The sequence below is a fragment of the Trichomycterus rosablanca genome, chromosome 8, assembly GCF_030014385.1.
Source record: "Trichomycterus rosablanca isolate fTriRos1 chromosome 8, fTriRos1.hap1, whole genome shotgun sequence".
Taxonomy (NCBI): domain Eukaryota; kingdom Metazoa; phylum Chordata; class Actinopteri; order Siluriformes; family Trichomycteridae; genus Trichomycterus; species Trichomycterus rosablanca.
The window spans coordinates 30,910,768-30,927,406 of record NC_085995.1 but is presented as its reverse complement, the minus strand read 5'-3'; the positions used below and the strand labels follow the sequence as shown (position 1 = coordinate 30,927,406).

General features: G+C 38.3%; 1 protein-coding gene across 1 annotated transcript in view; it reads right to left on the bottom strand.

Annotated features, from left to right (window-relative positions):
- Positions 1 to 847: 847 nt before the first annotated feature.
- The window catches only part of celsr1b (cadherin EGF LAG seven-pass G-type receptor 1b), a 52,284-nt gene continuing 36,492 nt past the window's right edge, over positions 848 to 16,639 (bottom strand). Inside the window, exons 13-35 of the mRNA XM_063000709.1 lie at positions 16,306 to 16,447; positions 15,642 to 15,762; positions 14,967 to 15,150; positions 14,049 to 14,150; positions 13,761 to 13,855; positions 12,671 to 12,880; positions 12,299 to 12,482; positions 12,011 to 12,154; positions 10,172 to 10,391; positions 9,856 to 10,023; positions 8,963 to 9,089; positions 6,888 to 7,088; positions 6,582 to 6,756; positions 6,321 to 6,433; positions 4,791 to 4,870; positions 4,574 to 4,700; positions 3,955 to 4,083; positions 3,605 to 3,741; positions 2,998 to 3,092; positions 2,616 to 2,759; positions 1,878 to 2,087; positions 1,372 to 1,639; positions 848 to 1,184 (exon numbers count right to left, since the gene is read on the bottom strand). Coding sequence (XP_062856779.1) covers positions 1,160 to 1,184; positions 1,372 to 1,639; positions 1,878 to 2,087; positions 2,616 to 2,759; positions 2,998 to 3,092; positions 3,605 to 3,741; positions 3,955 to 4,083; positions 4,574 to 4,700; positions 4,791 to 4,870; positions 6,321 to 6,433; positions 6,582 to 6,756; positions 6,888 to 7,088; positions 8,963 to 9,089; positions 9,856 to 10,023; positions 10,172 to 10,391; positions 12,011 to 12,154; positions 12,299 to 12,482; positions 12,671 to 12,880; positions 13,761 to 13,855; positions 14,049 to 14,150; positions 14,967 to 15,150; positions 15,642 to 15,762; positions 16,306 to 16,447 — 3,401 coding nt within the window. The 3' untranslated portion in view covers positions 848 to 1,159. The remainder of the gene's footprint in view (positions 1,185 to 1,371; positions 1,640 to 1,877; positions 2,088 to 2,615; positions 2,760 to 2,997; positions 3,093 to 3,604; positions 3,742 to 3,954; positions 4,084 to 4,573; positions 4,701 to 4,790; positions 4,871 to 6,320; positions 6,434 to 6,581; positions 6,757 to 6,887; positions 7,089 to 8,962; positions 9,090 to 9,855; positions 10,024 to 10,171; positions 10,392 to 12,010; positions 12,155 to 12,298; positions 12,483 to 12,670; positions 12,881 to 13,760; positions 13,856 to 14,048; positions 14,151 to 14,966; positions 15,151 to 15,641; positions 15,763 to 16,305; positions 16,448 to 16,639) is intronic.

The following is a 16,639-nucleotide window of genomic DNA, read 5'->3' as shown; positions in this document are numbered from 1 at the left end:
AGTTTTTTGCAATATTTAAAACAACAAACACTGATAAGTGCACCTGTAAATAAAATAAATATTTAGGCAAAGTAGAAGTATACTATATGGCCAAGAGTATGTGTTCACTCTAGGGGTTTTAGCCACATACATTGCTAACAAATGCATACAAATATTAATATTCAAATATATGCTTTCAACTTTGTGGAAAGCCTGTTTCTGATCCAGCATGACCGTACCCCTGTGCACAAAGCAAAGTCCATAAATAAATGGCTTGATAAATTTGGAATAGAAAAACTCAAGTGAATAGCACAAAGCCTTAATCTCAACTCAATTAAACAGAACAAATTTGGAATGAAATGGTGTATTAATTCCAAGCCAGGCCTTTTAATCCATCATCAGTGTCAGTCCCTACTTAGGTGTCCACAAACTTTTGGCCATACGGTGTACTTTTAAACCAGACGTAAGTACAGTAACGAAGTATAAGGGGTTTAAGTGGGTTCACTGTTCTTTTCTTTGTACAGGGCAATGTACAAATATCAGTTTGTGATAATTACACCTAACGTTGCACATTTGCTTTACAGTTTATTTTATATATTTAACTTTAGAACACTGTTTGGTTTTAAAAATGGCTTGGCAGAGAACAACACATATAATAAACTTTCACCTTTCCATACTTTCACAGTATGTTTTAACCAGCACATGACTGAAGATCTCCTTCATTATATCAGGCTGAACACTGGAACAGTTCATAATTATGCATGGCTGTAATATTTAATAACACAAAATTCAACAAAAGCAAACATAGCAATTAGTTACAAGGGCTAATTACAATCTATTTACAAATTTCTATTAACAAAAAAAAAAAATGAACACATTATTTACACTTAAAAAACATCATTTTTAGACAACATCACAACTGCATTCTTTGCCTACTGTAGTCCGTCATGTTTGGTTCACACCATCATTAGTTCTCTTTGAATATGTCCTGTTAGCTCTGCACAGAGTCACACTGGGGTATGCAGTCCTCAGTTCTTCCCTTTCTCTCTTGCAGACAAAGTAATGTTTTGTAGCAATACTGATCTGAAGGGAAATTCAGCGTTCTTCAACCACTGACGGTCCCTAAAACGCAGGTCCCCAACAGCTACATCTCGGCTACTAGACACATCACTGAGCTCCTTCAGATTGAGGTTTCATTGCTGTCACTACAAAACAAACAACATAGATTTGTCAATGAATTGCATATATTAAGTGTTTTATTATATGTATGCACATATGGTTGTTGCAACAATTATATTTGCAGTAATTAAATTATTCTATTCTCACATATTGACATTTAAACTCATCATGTGGGTTATGAAAAATAGAGAAATAACAAATGGTAGTACTGACTCTGAATCTGTCTCTTCCTTTGCAAACACAGGACTCGACCTTACTCCATTAGAAACTTGGTTCAACGTGTTACTAAGCGGCAAAGTTGGTGTTTCGATGAAGATGCCGTTACCCTCAGGGCCAGATCGCAGGCCATTATTTGACCCCAAAGACAGACTGTTAGACTGGATGGTGGGGTGGTTGTAGTCTCCTAGCTTCTCCCGGAAACGGTTTTTCAGATTCTTGTCAGTCAGAGGAGGAGGGTAGGTGATTTTGTTCTTCAAAATGCCTACAGTGGAGAAAATGATTACAAAAATTGCTTTATACCAACATTAGTCTGGTCACATGGTGATAATGGCTACAGACCGAGAACCGCACACTGAGCATAAAGCTGCCACTGTTGGACTCTTGAGCAAGGTGCTTAAACCTCAGCTGCTCCAACTACATCATGTCTCACTTTAGGTTTGGAGAGAATCTTGCTAATGTAGTGTTAATACCACTGTAAGTGTGGTGCATGTGTATCTGACCTTTTCTGGGTAGCTGAGTGCTGCTGGGTTGGCTGGGTGGACCTTCAGTTTTTGACAGATTTCCATTGGGACTGATTTTATTGGGCTGCTGGAGCTTCACATTGGCTTTGGTCTCCAGCTGCAGTTTATCCATGCCAGAACTGTCACTCTGACTGGATACGTGTGATTCTACTAACCAGCAAGGCTTCATGGAATATGACACATTATCAACTAAAAACAACAAGAGTACTACAGTCAGTTAATTACTGGATTAACTGAAAAATGATGTTCTGTTTAGCATATACACGTAATAGCTAGTTTAATATGTTCACCTCATGTTATGTTTATCTTGTACCTACCCTGATGTAGCCATTTTATAAGCTACATCCACCACATAGATGCCTTTTGTGGATGTGTAAATACTGACTGCACCCCACATTTTGATCTGTACACTTTGTCACCCCTCTATCCAATTACAATTCAAAAAATGTTGTCAGACCAAAATAAAGCGGCACGGTGGCTAGATATTTGCCTACATACCTGCTGTTTGGTGGGGTCAATTTCTCCAATTATGAATGCAGTACAGAAGAATTACAAAGTGTATGAAGCAACATATAATTAACAGTCAGATACTGTATATGCACTATATGGTTGTTGTAGAATATAAATTGTGTGCACAAAATAGGTGAACTTAATAAACTTGCAAAAAAGTGAAATATAAAATATATATAGTGTAAAAACTTTTGAAAATTATGGCACCTTCTGCAGCACTGTAAATGAGACTTCTCTCATTGTTCCACTGGGTTTTAGAACTTTTTGAGCTTTTCTTTTCTTCATTGTCAGATGAGCAGGGGGAAGCATTCAAGCTGTTGTGTTCATCCAGCTCACTGTCTGAATCAGAGTCTGAATAAAAATATATAGATTTATGCAGCACAATATAAAAATGGAGTGCAATCTTGTTAAGACTAGCTTTATTCTGCACATGCTACAACAGTGTTGCTTCTAGACACAGAGTGCATGTGATAGACTGGCTTGCCTGCAGTCCAAATGTGTTGTATTAAAATATATGGCATATCATGAAGAGCAGCTTAAATCTCATATCACAAAAGAATGGGCAACTAGTGGTCATAATATTCTATACCTTGCCTCCTCTTGCTCTTTTTGAGGATTAATGATGAGTCGCCATCATTTTGTGATTTTGTGTCACTACGAGATACACGGTGCTTCTGCTCCCCCCTATAAACACACAGGAGTAAATTTACCATTAGTGTTTTAGTTTCAGAATCATTTTATTATTTTTGGTCAAGTTATTTTTTACTTGTATGTTTAATTACACTATACAAAGAAAAGTATTGGGACACCCCTTATGATTATTGAACTCAGGTGTTTCAGCCACAACAATGGCTAGCAATTATGATAAATTAATTATATAAAAGAATATGCTTCTAACTTTGCAGCAACAATTTAGGGAAGGCTCCTTCCTGTTTCATAAATACATTAAGGAAAGCTTGGTTTAAAGAACAGTTCCTATCTATTAGTATTAGTAATCTATTAGTAAAACTAGTTGGTTTCAATCATAATTGCTTACAGAGAATGAGGCCAGAGATATAGATGTTAGTTAAAATGAATAAATAAATGAATAAAAATGTGATTAAATCATTAAAATGAATTTTTAGAAATTTTTTTTTATTAGTGAATGGTTTAAGAAGGCAGGTGAGGGGATGCTGGGTAAGAAAAAGAGGCAGTACCTAAGTGTGTTAGACATGTAGCTGCTTCCATGGCTTTTGCCTGATCTGGATGAGCTCTGCAGTGATGCTGTGGATTCTCCTATGGTTGAACGATACAGACATCCATCCTCAGTGTATGTGTTTTCATTTAGAGAGCGCTGGAAAAAAAACAATCAACAGTTCTCTTTTATAATCTTAAAAACAAAATTCTGGTTTTAAACCTTTTTTTATTACTAAAGTGTTATACAACCCCCACTGTTTAGATATTATTTGGTTGTTGGTTCATTATTAGCACTGCAATCACACTGTGTTGTTCAAGTAAATGTGATCTGGCTTCTTTTTTTTTTAACAAGTAGTTAATGCTGACTTACAATAAGCAAACTGGTATGTGTGGCACTGGACTCCTCCACTGGTACCTTCTTCTCACCATTGAATACACTCTTAAGATTCATTCTAACATCTTTGTTGAGGATGCAGTGGAAAAAGAAGATGCAAATGCCCTACAAAGTAAAAGTGGTAATTAATAGTGTTAATATTTTCGAGCTCTACTAAAAAGACCTCTACAAGAGCCAAATTATTAAAACCTATAACAAATTTAAATAATGTACAGCGTTCTTCAAAAAGTTTCTGCACTTTTAAAACTCTATTAAGAATTTTCAAAAACTCTAAAATGACATCACTTTTCTAAATTTTTCCCAGCGTCGTACCATTTTAATGCCTTCCGCAAAAATGTTTTTGGTTGAGTGTGTAGCCACTGATGCACCACTGCTTTCACATCATCATCACCTGAAAATGTTTTCCTCTTAAAGCTTCTTTGAGCGTCCGAAAAGGTGGAAATCAGATGGCGCTAAATCCAGACTATAAGCTCTCTCAGTCTCTCAGACACGACCAATTACTACTCCTCCCTCCCTCACCGTTTCCAACCAAAATATAAAAGTGCAGAAACTTTTTAAAGATCCCTCATTTGTATAATCTATATTTATGTAGTACTTGTAGGCAGCTGAGAATGGCGAACAGATAGTGGAAGGTGAGAACGTCACTGTTTACAGCCATCAGGCCCAGCAGCCAGGTAGCAGTGATGAGCAGCAGCAGCAGGAAGGAGACACGCAGAGCTGAGCTACACAAAAAAAGAGAAAAAGATTCAAACCCTCCACATTTAGGCAGAGCAGCAACTAATGAAGTGTCTTAAAATAGTGAAAACACTTACATTGCTCCCGACCTTTCAAACGTTCGCTGTCTCTGTCCACAAGATGCCTTTGCAGCCAGCACAAATATTACAATGTTTATCTGAAATGTAAGAACACGATGTACCTGTTTAAAATCTTTACAGAGGGTGAAAGTATGGAAGAGGACATTTGCTGATACTGTTTTCATGAATTAAGTGCAATTATTCTAAAGGGGAAAAAAGTCAGATCTCATTATTACTGTACGTTACTTTTTAAACTCCCATTATTAGAAATCCTTTTCAGGAACACTGTGTCCAAGACAGTGTCCACAGTAACCAGAAGTGAGTTCACTTTTATATTTTTATTATAGCACTGCACTGATATACATTGATAGCCATTAATGGAAATGAGCAGTAACTTATATATGAAACATAATATTGAATTTTATGGTAAGGGATGTAATAAATATTGGGCTGATGGTAGTACACATGTTGAATGCAGCAGATATGGGCAGCATAAAGACCTGAGTGACTTAATAATCATTATGTATTCATAATCTAAGGCAGATAAATGCCTTTATGTGTCATTTATACATATACACATGTACAGTACAATAAAGTTACTTTTTCAGCATATCCCAGATTCTTTGTAAACTGGGGTCAGAGCACATGGGCAGGCATTGTACAATACTCCTGGAGCTGAGAGGGAAAAAGGCCTTTGAATCCACAACCTTCCAGTTGGTAACCCACAGCTCTACCCACTAGGCTACCCTGACTTTGACAAAGAGCCAAATCATTATGACTAAGAAGTGCTCAAAAGCAACCATGGTCAATACCCACTGACAGTGATCCAAGGCTAGACAAGCCACTAAGTGCTGACAGGTTGTTGGGCTGCTCTTTCAACACCACTGTTTAAATGTTTCGATAAAACGTTTGCTCAACATAGAATATTTTAATTATGTATTATGAAAAACCTTTAAAAAAGAATTCAATCCTTAATTAATGAGGTTTGTTCTATAGAATGCTCTGAAACTCAATATTATGTATTTTAATTTAATATAGAGCAAAGGGATCACTGTTTACCTGGCAAGCTGAAAAGCTGTATCCCAATTCCAACAGAAAAGTCTATACAGTGTGCTTGAAATTGTAGCCTAGTCTTTAGTTGAAATCAAAGCACACTAATTAGTATAAAGGAATGCATTTGAAGCACAACAGCTCGGTTCTCCTCCATGCACAGCCTGATACAGCAGGCATATTGCCTAATATGTGATGGTCTATACACATTTTAATAGATTTATATTTCAATTCCATTTTTTTAGGTTTATGTAGATGACTTTTTTGCAAGTGCATGTCATTTTCATTATTTATTCTAACATTTATTTTGCCACTGTTTTAAATAAGAATGTGTATTAAATAATTGTGATTAGCCGATTATGTAAGAGTTGCTACAGACTTACAAAATCTTACTAGGCTTACTAGATCAGGCTTATCAAGCTTACTAGATCTATCCCCTAAGAATGGACCAAGGAAAATTAGGATTCAGTTGTAAAATGCACAGATGCACACACTAACCAGCACTACGAAGGTGATGGGTCCCGTGATGCTCCAGATCAGATTGTCATTAACAGAGAGCCAGCAGAAATCTGGATTTCCATACCCTTGAGGATCCAATCCTACAGCTAGACCTGACAAGAGGGGAAAAGAAAACATAAGAGAAAAAGAATGGGAACACTGCAAAAGGGTGATTTAATGCTTTGATGTTTTTATAGATAAAATACTCCTTTGCATTGCCCCCTTTTTATGTCCAATCAGTAAAAATCACACATTTCTTACCTGTGATGATGGCAGGAAAGCCCCAGCCAATAGCGTAGTAGAATCTCATGTGGCCTTGGTTGATATTACGCATCTCAGTGAGCATACGGTAAATATGCAGCCCCTCCACAAACATCCAGGCAAATGTACACATGTAGGAGTAATGCAGTAAAATAGCCACCACTGTACACACAAACTACACACAGAACCCAAGAACTAAATCAAATCTGATCTTCAGAAAGTCCCATTATACACAGTGACTCTGTATGAATATCCATAAACAACATGTAGACTCTTATACTGTGAGGTATCTGGCTGGCTACTTACTGAATTATCAGTCTGATTAATACCAGCAAGGAAGATGAGCTCGGAGAGGAAGACGGCTGCTACCAGATTCTTATGGATGCTGTGAAGGTTGGAGCGGAGCTTGCGCAGTATAGCCAGTAGAAGAAAAGTAATGAGAAGAGCCACCAGGGACGAGGAGACAGTGGTGTAAGTCACCACCTTCAAAGGCAGGACATCTCCATGCTAAAATACAAGAGTCAGATGTATTCGGCTCCATGGACTGTCCAGTCATGTTACATATGTCTGATATTTTGCCCTACATTCAGACTAGCAAGCAATAAAGCATTTGGTGAACATTAAAGGTCCGTAAAATGTATAAATCTGTCATGGAGCTGAAATCAGCAAAGAAAGAAAAAAAAGAGTGCAACAAGAAACTACACCCTTGGTTAAAAAGTAGAAAGAAATTGGTGTGAACCTTGAATTTCTGCAGCCTGAATTTTTACAATCCATTGTACTACATCCGATTTTTTAAATACTAAAATTTCAAAAAGGTGAACTGATTTTTTTGTATTTATTACAGTATTAAATTAAAAAGTTCTCAAAAGTTCTCTCCACTAATGAAATTCCTCACTCGTTGTTTTAGTACAATAAGTCACGTTACGCTTTGTGCACCGCCACACTTCATATTACAGGGGTTGGACAAAATAACTGAAACACCTGGTTTTAGACCACAATAATTTATTAGTATGGTGTAGGGCCTCCTTTTGCGGCCAATACAGCGTCAATTCGTCTTGGAAATGACATATACAAGTCCTGCACAGTGGTCAGAGGGATTTTAAGCCATTGTTCTTGCAGGATAGTGGCCAGGTCACTACGTGATGCTGGTGGGGGAAAACGTTTCCTGACTCGCTTCTCCAAAACACCCCAAAGTGGCTCAATAATATTTAGATCTGGTGACTGTGCAGGCCATGGGAGATGTTCAACTTCACTTTCATGTTCATCAAACCAATCTTTCACCAGTCTTGCTGTGTGTATTGGTGCATTGTCATCCTGATACACGGCACCGCCATTGGATGCACATGGTCCTCCAGAATGGTTCGGTAGTCCTTGGCAGTGACGCGCCCATCTAGCACAAGTATTGGGCCAAGGGAATGCCATGATATGGCAGCCCAAACCATCACTGATCCACCCCCATGCTTCACTCTGGGCATGCAACAGTCTGGGTGGTACGCTTCTTTGGGGCTTCTCCACACCGTAACTCTCCCGGATGTGGGGAAAACAGTAAAGGTGGACTCATCAGAGAACAATACATGTTTCACATTGTCCACAGCCCAAGATTTGCGCTCCTTGCACCATTGAAACCGACGTTTGGCATTGGCACGAGTGACCAAAGGTTTGGCTATAGCAGCCCGGCCGTGTATATTGACCCTGTGGAGCTCCCGACGGACAGTTCTGGTGGAAACAGGAGAGTTGAGGTGCACATTTAATTCTGCCGTGGTTTTATGTTTTTTGGATACAATCCGGGTTAGCACCCGAACATCCCTTTCAGACAGCTTCCTCTTGCGTCCACAGTTAATCCTGTTGGATGTGGTTTGTCCTTCTTGGTGGTATGCTGACATTACCCTGGATACCGTGGCTCTTGATACATCACAAAGACTTGCTGTCTTGGTCACAGATGCGCCAGCAAGACGTGCACCAACAATTTGTCCTCTTTTGAACTCTGGTATGTCACCCATAATGTTGTGTACATTGCAATATTTTGAGCAAAACTGTGCTCTTACCCTGCTAATTGAACCTTCACACTCTGCTCTTACTGGTGCAATGTGCAATTAATGAAGATTGGCCACCAGACTGGTCCAATTTAGCCATGAAACCTCCCACACTAAAATGACAGGTGTTTCAGTTATTTTGTCCAACCCCTGTATATTTGTGTTATTTTCACTTGTATAAGTGTCGAAAACAACCCCATTATTTTACATTAGCCTAAAATAAATGCAGCTCCACAGGACCATTGAACGCATTAACAGGTTTAGACAGTGCACAAACCTTACCAAACAAAAGAAAAGTGAGCCACTTGTTGCTTGCTAATGAAAACAAAATTTATAATGACTGGTTACCTCTCGTTTGGAGATGTCCATGAGTACAGCAAAGCTAGACATGTGGTTACACTGGCAGCCGATGTGTGTGGCATTTCTGAAGACCAGCTCACAGCCTTTAGATGACCAGAAACCAGACCGTTCCACCCTACACCAGAGCAAAGCAGTGAAGTGTCAGTCATGTTATTTACCTGTCCAAGTCATAGACCTTATTATACAGCACATAATCCAGATGTAGCACTGGATTTAATAACTGATTGGTTACTTACATCTGAGGTGAGGTTTTCCCAGAATGCATGTCTCTTTTACAGTTTAAACTATACTCCAGCAATCAGATATACTATACATCTGTTGTATGTAAAATATAGTACATGAAAGTCATGTTAAGGGTTATATAACATGTAAAGGCTAGGAATTCCATCTACAATGCTACTTTAATGCAGTTTTTAGTATTGAGTTCCACTGAGAGAATTGTAGCTCTTGTATACACCAGGCAACCCTAGTAGTGTGAAATGTAGTTACAGGTCGTATCTTCCACATAAGTCTCCAACTTTAAAACTGACCACTAATGTACAATGCCCTTTCCAGAGTCAGACTTTATGATTAAAAAGGAATTATGCACTGGCATTATGATTATGATCCTACAATCAGGAATACTTAGGGAATTGCCTTTTTCACAAAAGTTATATGGATGTTTAATACTCCTGCCTCTTAAATATATTCAATTAGGTTTTACAAATCTGCAGGGTTTTCATTTGTATAATAACATGTTTTGTTTAATAATATACATTTAAAAATTTTGAATATATGTCAGAGAATAAAATCCCTGTTATCTTGTTCTATAATAAAAAAAAAAAAAACCATTAAAGTGAGAATAAGAGAACAAAACTGATCTGGAATAAATCAACACTTACACAATAGAGTGATTCCAGTAGACACACACAGGTTTGGTTCTCTCTTGTGTCTCCAGCAGTCTGAACATTAGAGTGATGGGTGTGTGTAACAGGTTGGAGGTACCTTCTCCCTCTCTGTAAGCCACCACACTCACTACAGGGCTGTTTATTACTGGCCGAGTGGGCAATCTGGAAATAAAGAAGAAATTGCACAGGACATTTAAAATCAATTACAACAGTAAAACCCAGATTCCTGTTTTATAGTACAAATATGTCACAAATAATAAAATCTTTAACACATGCTGACTGGCTTCGGTTCAGTAGTATATTCCTTCACCTGAGAGATCGTCGGTCTGGGTCGTAGTTCTCAGGCAGGATCTGGCCTAAAGACCTGTAGATTATCACCATTGCGACAGATGGAAGATCAATACGTTCTGTATGACGGCGTTTCTTAGCTGAAGGAACAGAAGTCATCACAGACGGAACATTTGTTCCTTCAGAAGCAGTAACTGGACTGGACGAGGACGTCTGAACAGAGGGTTCTGTGGTAGCAATTTCTGTGCATAAGAAAAAACTGTTTTAAAGAAACACACATTGATGGTTTTATACTGTTAGAGACAAACAAAATTCTTTTCTGAAGAGGTTTTGATCAATGCAGCAGTATATCACTGACATGTCTGGTTCCTCTCAGAGTTTCTTCCTTGTAATTTTAAGGCACCCACGGCTTGCTTAACAAGGTTTATTTTTGGGTTTTCCTGTCCTGGATGCTATGAAGTTGCTTTAGGACAATGTCTGTTGTAAAAAGTGCTATACAACTAAATTTGATTTGACTGTTTGCATTCAGTTGCTTTATTCATTGCTAGAAAATAAAAGACTGTGGAACTTATTCTAGGAAATGGGGTTTGTAATTAAGAATCATACATGTCATCACATATAGAATGGTATGTAATTATCAATGCTAATAAAATCAGTATTAAATTAATACCAAATCAAAAAAATTGGTTACATACTGTCCATCATCTTGTTTTTTCTACCCTCATAATACTGATCTAATGGTATACCATAAAAATCCCAGTGCATTTTGCTACTGGTGCAGTAAATATCCTGGTACCCTGGTTCACAAGCCTGTCATTATTATGACATTTTAGAAAGCAGTTGTCAAATAATTGCAATTAATGATTTAATCATATTTTCGGTTGACATGTTTATACAGTAATTTCCATATTCTATTATACTATATTATATTACACAGTGTACTGCTGAATGAAGATCCATCCAGATCCATGGTTGTTCTGATGGGTCTGGTGCCACCAGGTAACACTGGACAAAATGCAGAAAAATATCATGGAGAAGGTGCCAATCCATTGCATTACTTACTCTCCTGTTCACTCACTCACAACTTGGGAACAAATGCAGACAGTAATTTAACATGCCAAACTTTCTACAAACTGTGATCAGAGGCAAGGTTTGAACCCAGGTCCCCAGAACCTATGTTGCTGTGAGGCACTCACATTATCTGCTGCACTACTGTGACCTGACCATTCATTGTGGTCATCTCAATAAAACTGTACTAGTAGCGCATCTAAATACCTCTCCTGGTATTTATTCTATCCCAGCCATTTTTATAATTGGGATGCACTGCACCAAATCATGCACCAGCAAAAGCATGTTCCACCATAGATAAAACTACCAGCATCTTCTGAACTTAAGACTCTATGCTTGTTTTATTAGAGTCTTGCCTTGATTGTTCATTGAGGAAGCACTTATTACAGCCTACAACAAACATATGATAAATAATCTGGTTACTAATGCTGTAATTATTACATCCATCCCAAACCACCTAGTGTCCCTAAATGACATTTGCTACATGCTATATATTTGTGTTTTTGTGTTTGCTTTATACCAGTAATTATACTTCCACTGACACTAACCACTGGCATATATTATGGTGGCAGGAAGTTAAGCCCCCATAAGCTGCACCGATAATCTGTAGATTCTCAAACAGTCATTCCCTATAGTACTGAAAAGTCATTAATGCTAACCACTCTCTACAGGCCTTACATTATTAATATGTATCTGTCACACCCATATTTAAAATGTCATGACCTTTTGTATTATTTTGTCTACATTATGATGACAATAACATTTCTAAAAGTAAAAAGGAATTGATTTATACCTTTGCTTTCTGCTAGACTCATAAATAAGTCAGGAAAGATCACGGAACATTTCAGCTCTTCGGAAAAAAACTCCTTCATCTCCCAGAAGTGAGGGAGCTCAGCCTGGTCTGCAGTGCTTGGATCCAAAAAGTCCATCGTGAAAACTGACCACAGGAAATACTATGTAAGCATTTCTATAAATACATCGCTACCCATTTTGGATGAATCAGTATAATGTAATGGAATGGAAAAGAACATTTAGCTGTCAGGAACAGTGTGCAGCGCTAAAGTTAGGTTTCAGTACTCACGTATGTTGTCTGTGATGATAGTGAAGGGTTTGAAATATGTTTTCCTCATGTTCTGGGCGAGGGTGTTGGCATACTCCTCAAAATGATGGAGCACTTCAGCACTGCCTCCATCCGACTGATTAATCTGCTCCCATTGACCCTTGTTAACTGGGTCCAGGATGGCACTGCCTGCTCTAACCATGTCCTGAAATTACCACAAAAATACAGTGTAATATAAAGTCTTGAGGTTATCCCACCCTTAACATCATTCCACTGCATTGTAGATCCAACCTTCCTGTACTGTGGGGCCCATTGCTGAAAAGGGTTACAAAACCACTTTAAATGAAAGTGTCTGCCATGGGAATAGAAATGCAATTAAAATCATTGAAGCACCTCATTGAAGGTGGAATGATGGGTAGCAGAAAGGTCGAAGCCCTGCTGTAGACTCTCATGCTGCAGGATGCTACCCATCAGCTGGTACGCCGTCCTCAAATCACTCCCGTACAGACGCTCTGTACTCTCTGTAGCAGTGCGCAACATTCCCACCAGGCTTTGACACCTCTCCACATCTAGTCTAGACAAGTTAGCGTGGAGCTCCTCAACCTGTATCGAAAACCACATACAGAGTGCATGCTTATTGATCTCTGGTCCAGTATGTGTATTTAACTCTGAGAGAACACAGTCTGGACAGGCTGCCATTTAAAGATTTCCACTACTTACTTATTCATGTGTTAATAAATCGTGTAAAACTGTATTCATCAAGCAAACATTTTTTACATTCCCCTTTTCCTCAATCCCACAATCTAATAATATCCAATTCACCAGTTGTATCTTCCTCTGCTGCTGCTATCCCTAACCGTCAACACTTTCCAATGCACGCACAGTCACCAACTGCTTATTTTTATCTGCCAAAGATGGAATCACACAGAGAGCCATACCACATACAGAGTCATGCATTACAATCCATGCCATCTCTTTGCAGTTGCCTTTAATCAGCCAGCACAGGCCACATTCCAGGGTGGAATTTCCTCATGATTGCTGCAATTACAACCTTTGCTGGCTGATCAATGGAGCCTGCACAGGGACTCCACAACTTGAGTGCAGTGACAATGAATGCTTTGTCACAAAATGTACATAATTTAGAGGGTAGAAGAGCAAGGGGGAAGATCGAAGGGACTTCCAACACATAAAGGTGTGAGGCCGTGTAAAGATCTAAAAACCAGCACAAGCAGTTCATATTGTATTCAATACTGTACTGGAAGCCAGTGTAGATGTTTCAGAGTTGGGGTGATGTGCTCCCAGGATATAGTATGGATTAGAATCTTTGCAGCTGAATTTTGCAGCCTGTTCAAAACCCGAGCAGGGAGTCCATAATGTACAGCATTGCAGTAGTTAATTCTAGATGTTACAAATGCATGGATAATAGTCTCAGCAGCAGCATATGAGAGAAAGGGATGGATCCTGACACCTCCTGGCCTCTCACCTCTTTCCTGAGTTGGGTGAAGCTGAGAGAGGTACAATTGAAGAGTTCTGGAGAAAGCCATCCTGTCTCATCACTGCAGTGACGAATAACAGTGCCTGCAGGAACCATAAGAAAAAATGATACATATTACTTTTATTATTATTATTATTATTATTAAATGCTGTCAACTGACTCCTAGCGACAATGTGGATATTGTTTCTCCAAAACATTTGTCTTTTGTCTGACTACACTAACAACAGAAATCATTTTTATCACCAGATGATGTCGGTGTGTTTTTAGATGACCCACCTGTGGATCCTTTGGGACAGTTTGTTGCTGCAGGGCGACCAAACATGGTCTTGGGCCACCAGATGCCAGCATCAAAAGCCTTGGGACAGCCATCGTAAACCACTGGAAAGTGTAGAATTTGAAAAGAGCATTATACACAGAGACTATCAATGAGTTTCTCTAATGACTTGAAATGTAAATTCTTGGGCTGCCTAATTACCCTATTCAAAATCAACAAAATTTAGCTTTATTTTTTATAATGATTCTCCCACATTTTTATACAAATGACAAGAAAGTAGTGCTGTAATTGGAGTACATTATTCAGTACTAAAAATGACACTAAGCTTGATTTAAAATAAACAGTGATGATTCCTCTTGTTTGCTTCTGTTCGGGGTTGCCACAGCAAATCATAAAAGTGGTGATAGAGATTAGCTTACAAGAAGAAACTTATAAAGTATTCTCCCAGGAATTCCTGCCATTTAAATACGGTAGTAGCTAAAAGGTTTGCCAACTAATACTTTAACTAATAGTTCTATAAGGCATTTTTAAAACTTAATATTCCTTATGACTCATCTGAATTAGACTCAAAATAATACAGTAATTTCATTATTTGAGAAGATCTTGGTTCTCAATTTTTAAAACAGTGCCGTTAAACTGCATTTCCCAGGAAGCTCCTACAGTGTACAGGGTTAAGCTCTAAATTTTCTTTAAATCCCACAAACATCAATGCATGAAAGCATTTCATAATTATTGTAAGCGCTCATAGTAAACATTGCTGTCGTGCTATGATATGCTAGTGCTAGTGGTAAGTCGAGCCACAGTCCAAAGTTGGCATGCTGACAATTCTATACAGTGAGAACAATCATTCTGATTGGCCAAATGCAAGGAAACACTTACAGTTCTTTTAGCTTAAGGAAAAACAGATGCTGTTCACTTACCCACACAGCCACTGGAGGTCACCTCAGCAAAGGGGTTGTCACAGTGGTTACACTGGCGTCCAACCACACCAGTTTTACACTGGCACTGTCCAGTTATTGGTTCACAGGTGCGAGATAGGGACCCCAAATGGAAACATTCACATGGGTAGCAGGTGTCACTGTCAATTGGCCGATAGTAATTATCCTATAAAAGACAGAAAAAAGCCACATATACCTACTAAATATTCTGAGATTTAAATTGATCACGACTCTAAGCATCCTAAATGTAGTAAGTGGATGTCCTGTAGTAGATTTACTAATAATAACAGTCATGTGTAAAGGAGGTGAAAGAAAAACTAATTGAATTACTTTTTATTTACTATTATTTACTACTATTTAACTGTAATGGCAAGTTTAATCTAGTCAAGATCTCCTGAACAATGTCATTGCTGGATAAGCAGGACATTATAATGATAATTCGTTTTTAACCTTGACATATTTTTCTTATTATTACAAATAAAATATCCAAACATGACTGTTTCCCTTTAAAGCAAACAAGCAAAAATAAATCTGTTTCTTCTTTTGTAGATGTTAAATTAATTAACTTTGTAGGATTGCTCTTTTTAAGGAGATTTTATGTTTTTTAAATATACTAATACTATTACAAAAATTGGAAGCTTGTTTTTTATTTAGTACCTTGCAGCTGCATACCCCCGTTGTCTTGTTGCAGTCTCTTTTAAAGCCCTTATTAACATCACAGTTGCATGGACCGCAGTTAGGGTAACCCCACCAACCTCGAGCACATGGCTGGTCCCCTCTGTGTAAAACAAACACACAGTAATGTTAAGTATTAAATTTAGTTAAACAAACCACAAAAGGATGAAGAAACGACACTTAGAACATAGACTGATGTCGATTGAAGTGTTTCTTTCATTAGCCCCAAAGGCACCACACCAAACAGCACAGTCCATCTAAAACGCCTGTTTTACCTAAAATGAGACTTTAAAAACCACTTAACAGTCAAAGCAATGAGACAGTCCTAAAGTAATAGAAGGTATTCATGAGTACGAACACATTAAACGTCTCTAATGTTTTACGATTTAAGCCGGACTTAATAACAACAGTATGTGTATGGTACTATTGTAAATTAAGCTACTTCCTAACAAAACATCAGGAAAGTATAAAGCAGGTAAAAGCTTTTCTGGCAGCACACCTAATCCCATTAGTGTACTCTGTAACTCACAGTCATTATTGCCCTGTAAAAGCAATATTTTATAACGCTTGTTACAATGTTTTTGTGTGGGATGTGACTGGAAAAATATAGTCTTGAGGAGAAACTGCAGGGGAAAACAGAAGCTACCTGTGCTCGCAGTACTGCCCGTAGTAGTTGTGTCCACACTCGCAGGTGTAGCCGTGTTTGCTGGGAGGATTCCTCACACAGGTGGATGTGTGTTCACATGGGTTCAGCAGACAGGCGTCCACACAGTCCTTTCCAAAGTAACCTGGCACGCAGTCACAAAGCAGACACTTAACACATTTAACACATGAATACACACAGTCAAACCCTAACAGCTGCACTTTCCCCACCCATCCTCTCACAAACAACTACTCCGTTTATACTGTAACAAGATCCACACACAGGATACAGGATGACGTTTACAGTGTCTGTCTACACACAGGCTGATTTGTTATTT